General features: G+C 37.7%; 1 protein-coding gene across 1 annotated transcript; it reads left to right on the top strand.

Moving 5' to 3' along the window:
* The first annotated feature begins 4,021 nt into the window (after positions 1-4,021).
* Positions 4,022-6,720, top strand: LOC115929495. The gene is made up of 3 exons (XM_030998516.1): positions 4,022-4,155; positions 5,187-5,476; positions 5,727-6,720. The coding sequence occupies exons 2-3, from the start codon at positions 5,240-5,242 to the stop codon at positions 5,916-5,918; spliced, it is 429 nt and encodes a 142-aa protein (XP_030854376.1). The 5' UTR covers positions 4,022-4,155; positions 5,187-5,239; the 3' UTR covers positions 5,919-6,720.
* The last annotated feature ends 316 nt before the right edge of the window (positions 6,721-7,036 follow it).

Consider the following 7,036-nt stretch of genomic DNA (forward strand, 5'->3'; position numbering starts at 1 on the left):
TTGAATGATGGGAGTGTGTAGGCAAAACAATATTATCCCCTAAAGATAAAAAAATTGGAACACGTAGAATGCAGCTTGGAACATGTACAATGCAATAATTTGAATGATGGGAGTGTGTAGGCAAAACAATATTATCCCCTAGAGATAGAAAAATTGGAACACGTAGAATGCAGCTTGGAACATGTACAATGCAATAATTTGGATGATGGGAGTGTGTTAGGCAAAACAATATCCCCTAAAGATAAAAAAAAAAATTGGAACACGTAGAATGCAGCTTGGAACATGTACAATGCAATAATTTGGATGATGGGAGTATGTAGGCAAAACAATACAATTACCCAAAGATATATTTTGGAACACGTAGAATGCAGCTTGGAACATGTACAATTCAATAATTTGGATGATGGGAGTGTGTAGTCAAAACAATATTATCCCCTAAAGATAAAAATTTTGGAACACGTAGTGCAGCTTGGAACATGTACAATGCAATAATTTGGATGATGGGAGTATGTAGGCAAAACAATACAATTACCCAAAGATATATTTTGGAACACGTAGAATGCAGCTTGGAACATGTACAATTCAATAATTTGGATGATGGAAGTGTGTAGTCAAAACAATATTATCCCCTAAAGATATAAATTTTGGAACACGTAGAATGCAGCTTGGAACATGTACACTGCAATAAGTTGGATGATGGGAGTGTGTAGGCAAAACAATATTATCCCCTAAAGATAGAAATTTTGGAACACGTAGAATGCAGCTTGGAACATGTACAATGCAATAACTTGATTGATGCAAACAATGCACCCATGACAAAGATATAAATTTCGGACACGCAAAATGCAGTTTGGAACAGGTTAGATGCAATAACTTATATTGATGCAAGTATGAAGTCACAACACTAACAGTACAATACAAATATAGAAATGCACTAACTTAATTGATGCAAGTATAGATGCAATTAATGTATTGAAAACAATACCAAGTCCTTCAATACCAAAGTTTGGAGCTACATGCAGAATGACCACTCAGCCCAGCTGTACACAGGCGGGATAGAGCGTCGATGTGGCTCTACTTCATCTATAAATTAGATGATGTCTACAACCCACTCATTTTATGAGCACCTCCCTTACAAAAAAAATCTATGATATTCCTATGGTACGGCTCTATGGTGAATGGTATTTCTATGATATATTATATGGTAGAATATATTTCTATGGTATACCACACAATTGCTGAATGGTGGAGTTCTATGGTCAATGGTATATCATTGATGCCGTCCTATGGTGTATGGTATTTCTATGATATATTATATGGTAGACTATATTTCTATGGTATTTCTGTTGAATGGTATCCCTATGGTGGAGGATATTTCAGTGGTAGCTCTATGGTGGATGATGACTTTATGGTATATCTATGGTGGTTATGTGACTCTATGGTGGCTCTAAAGTGAATGGTAGATCTATGGTAGCTCTATGGTGGCTGTATGGTGTATGGTATTTCTACGGTATGTTATATGGTAGAATATATTTCTATGGTATTTCTGTTGAATGGTATCCCTATGGTGGAGGATATTTCAGTGGTAGCTCTATGGTGGATGATGACTTTATGGTATATCTATGGTGGTTATGTGACTCTATGGTGGCTCTAAAGTGAATGGTAGATCTATGGTAGCTCTATGGTGGCTGTATGGTGTATGGTATTTCTACGGTATGTTATATGGTAGAATATATTTCTATGGTATTTCTGTTGAATGGTATCCCTATGGTGGAGGATATTTCAGTGGTAGCTCTATGGTGGATGATGACTTTATGGTATATCTATGGTGGTTATGTGACTCTATGGTGGCTCTAAAGTGAATGGTAGATCTATGGTAGCCCTATGGTGGCTGTATGGTGTATGGTATTTCTACGGTATGTTATATGGTAGAATATATTTCTATGGTATTTCTGTTGAATGGTATCCCTATGGTGGAGGATATTTCAGTGGTAGCTCTATGGTGGATGATGACTTTATGGTACATTAATGGTGGTTAGTGACTCTATGGTGGCTCTAAAGTGAATGGTAGATCTATGGTAGCTCTATGGTGGCTGTATGGTGCGGGGTATGGTGTATGGTATTTCTATGGTATGATATATGGTAGAGTATATTATATGGTATTTCCGTTGAATGGTATATCCCTGTGGTGTAAGATATTTTAGCAGTAGCTCTATGGTGGATGATGACTTTATGATATATTTCTAGTGGTTAGTGACCCCATGGTGGCTCTAACGTGGCACTTTTTACATAAAAAGGGCCCCTTTACTTTAAAAAGTGCCCCTATTAATTTTTTTAAAGTGCCCCTTTTCCTTCGATAAGTTCCGGTTTTCCTTTGCAATAAGTGTCCATTTTCCATTCTCATAAGTGCCCTTTTTCCATCTCTAATAAGTGCCCCTTTTCAGATACGAGAAGTGCCCCTTTTCACTTTTGATAAGTGCCCCATTCACCTCTGATAATTTCCCTATTCAAATCTGAGAGGGGCCTTTCCCCCTTTTAATAACTACCCCTTGTTTAACTCGGATAAGCGCACCTTATATTTTCACATGTGCCCCCTTTCCTTTCTAACAAGTGCCCCCATTTAAAAGAGAGCCCCTTCCCTTTATCATAAATGCCCCCTTTCCATCTATGAAAACAGTTACTTTTCATTCTTAAGTCCCTCTTCATTCTCATAGTCCCGTTCCATCTCTAGTAAATGACCCTATTAAATTCTGAGAGGTACTCGTTTTATTTTTGACAAGTGTCCCTTTTCCTCCTGATAAGTGCTCTTTTCATCTTCAATAACTGCCCCTTTTATTTTGCCCCATTTAAAAGAGAGCCCCTTCCCTTTATCATAAATGCCCCCTTCCCTTCCTAATAAATGCTCTTTTTCCTTCTTTTATAAGTGCCCCATCTCCTACCCATAATTACCCCCTTTTCATCTCTCATAAGTGCCCCGTTTATCTTGACATGTGCCTCTTTTCTTTTTAATAATAGCCTGCACTTCCCCCTTCTCATAAATCCCCCCCTTCCCCTCGTATTAAATGCCCCTATTAAAAACTGATCGGTGCCCCTTTTCGTACAACAAATCAACATTTCCCCTTATTATTAGTGCCCCTTTTTCATTCTCATAAGTGCCCCTTTTCTTTTCACCTCAGATAATTACCCTTTAACAATGATACGTACGTGCCCCATTTTCACCTTCTGATAATTACCCGTTATAATTTGACATGTGCTCCTTTTTTTTCTAATAAGTGTCACCCTTTTCGATAAGTGTCCCCTTTTCCTCTCATCACGTGCCCCTAATTTCCAGCTACTAAGAGCAATATCACCCAAAGCACACCCGCATTTCTAGATGTTATAATTATGGTACTTATCAAAGGTCTTTTCAGTCTTCTGTTATGATAATGTAATAAACCCATCAGGATTGGGTTTTTCTTCTTTATAATTGATGTAATTTTTCGCACTGCGACCTCACAAATCTTATTTATAAAGATAACAAAAATATTGAAATCATCCCTGATAATCTAATCACAATATAGGGGGTATATACAAATGTTTTTTTTTTTAATATATATTTTCGCTGTGAGATTTCCCTTTGTAGGTGCCCTATTTATTTTCTCCAGAAAGTGCCCTTTTTGTTGGTGCCCCCCCCCGGCACCCCCCCCCCCACACTTAGGAAGTCGCTCCACTGCCTCTGTTTGCACTCAATTAGTCACAATCAATTAAAGAAATCATTAAATAAAAAATTCTAAACCAAATTGTAACAAGTAATGTATATCAGCAGAAAGTAGATAACAAGGGCTGTTTGCTGCCACCTTGTGCCCAAGATTTGAATAACTCTTCTAGCCGTTGGTCTCCAATTTTTACTCACTGAAAATGCTTCGCAAAACTCCAAAATATGTGAGGAAGAGGAAGGTGTTCAAAGGAGATCATTACCAGATATTACAGAAGAGTAACATGAATGCTAGAGAGGTGCCAGAAGAACTAACAGCTAATTCAGAGATCGAGGAAACTTTCCCTGAATAAGTGTTTGGACAGCCCTATTTTTGGCCCTGGTCCCACATGTGAAGATCCACGTCATTAGTGGCCCACAACTTGCAGCTGCTTTGCAAAAGGCTCACGTGTGTCTGGGAGGTATGTACTTACTATCAAACAATATTTTTAGTTTGCAAACTGTAATTACTTTGAGATTGTATTGCATGCTCAAGGGGTGAATGGCTCAAAAAGCCAAATCAAATGATTAAGAATAGAGTAAAGGAGGGGGTAATCGACCATCACCAGTTTTCGGCCGATCCGTTGGATGCATGGTAAAATCCCTGTAAAATCCATCGCATAACAGCATATCATATATCCCACACATACCATACCATGCCAGAGTCACTGAAGAACCACATTTGCAATGGAAAATATATCCTAAAATATCACATTTTAGCGATGTAATCGGCGGTCCCGCTCCCAGAATCTGAAAAATTAAGTATCTTAAGCGTGTAAGGAATAGGCCTATGGGTACCATAAAGTGAGCTTTATTTCAAGTATTTTTCAGATTTAGAGTCCGATTTTGTGTGAGTCGCAAGCTCAAAAGTATCTCATCGCATGTATTTAATCAATGCAGCCGGATACCGCAGCGCACACACGATATCTCTGTCTAATTCAGATTCCAATTTCTGATCACCGCAGAGATAGTTTTCAGCACGGGAAGCTCCGGCTTGGGATACCTGCTCCAGCCGTTAGTGCTATAGATCAGTGGGGAAACGCATGGCGCGCTTGCTTGCTTCCTATTGACTTTGTACATGCGGCCGAAAACTACCTCCGAAACAGTGAAAATTGAAATGAATGTTGTCATGGCAATTCATGATTTTTTTTCTGGGATTCTTTCTTTGTTTAAATAATAATAGTATTTGCTTCATGATTTGAACAAGAAATGATAATAAATAGGAAGTAAAGAGTCCAAAAAATAGGATTTTGTCTTAAGTGGCCGAAAAACCCCTCCTTTACTCTATGGTGAATCGAAGTGGGGGCATCGGAATTGTCGTGAAATCTGTGAAAATGTGTATTTGTGTAATATACTACATGTATGTCATAACTAGCACTTTGTTATTATTTGGGGATTGTGCTTTTCAAAATATTTTCCCTGTTCCATCAAGTGTTTTGGATATCTTTTACAGGGCATCTCATTCCTCTGGAGAATTTGTCAAAGAGGAATGGGTTGAACTGCGCCATGGTCCTTGGTTGCTTCATTTGCAAGAAGGAGAGGACATTCTCTTCATCAGAAAATGAATGCGAAGGACGTGGAAAGTCTGCAGAAATAAACCGCAGAGCTACTCTGGCAGCAACGGAGGTTGGTTTGGCACGGGATAGCTTGTGCGACTTGCTGACCATCCTCGGAACAGCCCCACTAGTCGAAGCTCCTAGCTACAACAGGCACATAGCCACTTTATCTTCCTTATCCCAAGAGGTTAGTCACCAGCCTTGTGTTTTCTTCATTACATTATCTTAGCTGTACGTACATTTAATCCAAACATATTTTTATTTCTTAGTTATGGTCGATAGACAGTATAATACATGTACATCAATATCCCTTCTTGTCAAATCAAGGGATGAAAATTAATCAAATCTAAATATTTGTAATAGGGTCTAATAAGTAAGGGGCCTGAGGGAACTTGAAATTTACTTGTTATTTATTACAAACTCTTTTTTTTTTGCAGACCAGTAAGGATCAGAAGAAGAAGGTGGCAGCATGCCTACGTCAAAGGGCCATGGACAAGGATCTGACCATCAGGGAAAATGATCATGTGGACGTGGCAGTGCCCTACGATGGAACATGGCATAGACGAGGTTACACATCGAATCATGGGGTGGGGGTAGTGATACCGATCGATACAGGGGAGATTGTTTGACACAGAAGGTCTATCAAAATCATGTAAACAGTTTGAGTATAGAAAGGGTTGTTCTCAGCCAGAGGGACCTTGATCGCCTTCAGAGACTCCAAAAATGAGCAGCAAGGCTTGTATTTTCTGCTCCTCTTCGAACTCACATATACAACCTCTTTGACTTGAACTTCATTGTACATGTTTATACAATGTTTTAGAACATTTCTGTGCTGCAACTCAGTGCCTTAGTTTTTATTGTACATGTTTATATATTTTTAACTTGCCTTTCATTTTAGTCATGTTTACATACACACTATATATGACATTTTAGTTATTTAGAGGAACTGGGGTGATATATATGGGGGTATTTATTACACCTTAGTAGAATAAGTCCAAGTAATATGTGTTGCAATTATGAACTTGCCTTTCATTTGAGTTTTTATTGTACATGTTTATACAATGTTTTATAACAATCCTGTGCTGCAACTCAGTGCCTTAGTTTTTATTGTACATGTTTATATATTTTTAACTTGCCTTTCATTTTAGTCATGTTTACGTACACACTGTATGTGACATTTCAGTTGTTTCTTTTTAACTTGCCGATTATTTAGAGGAACTAGGGTGATATATATGTGGGTATTTATTACATCTTAGTAGAATAAGTCCAAGTAATATGTGTTGCAATTACGAACTTGCCTTTCATTTTAGTTTGTAGTGTACATGTTTATGTGATATATTTTTTTTACTTGCCTTTTATTTTAGTTTTTAGCATATGTACATGCATACAACTTTTGATATAAACCAAATACATCCTGCCACTTTCATTCAATTCATTTTTTTAATAAGCATCATGTGTGTATTGTAAGTTAACATTTAAGTTTAGATTTCTCAAAAATTCAATATATTATAGTCACCATTCTGTGTACTATAGAACGCACTACAGCCACCATTCTGCTAACCATAGATCAAGATCCAAACTACCATTCTGAATATACCATTTCAAAATGCTACAATTAAGCTTAACATTTTGTTGCGTATTTTGAATGGTAGTGAATGGTAGATGAATGGTGGCTCTATGGTAGATGAATGGTGGCTCTATGGTAGATAAATGGTGGCTCTATGGTAGATGAATGGTGACTCTATGG

The sequence above is a fragment of the Strongylocentrotus purpuratus genome, unplaced genomic scaffold, assembly GCF_000002235.5.
Source record: "Strongylocentrotus purpuratus isolate Spur 01 unplaced genomic scaffold, Spur_5.0 spur5_contig_860, whole genome shotgun sequence".
Lineage (NCBI taxonomy): Eukaryota > Metazoa > Echinodermata > Echinoidea > Camarodonta > Strongylocentrotidae > Strongylocentrotus > Strongylocentrotus purpuratus.

What these genes read in the sequence shown, in the direction of transcription:
- LOC115929495 (XM_030998516.1), top strand. Translation starts at nt 5,240, where the DNA reads ATGGTCCTTGGTTGCTTCATTTGCAAGAAGGAGAGGACATTCTCTTCA. An exon ending in TATCTTCCTTATCCCAAGAG is followed by an intron (nt 5,477 to 5,726) that starts GTTAGTCACCAG and finishes TTTTTTTTGCAG; the next exon opens with ACCAGTAAGGATCAGAAGAA.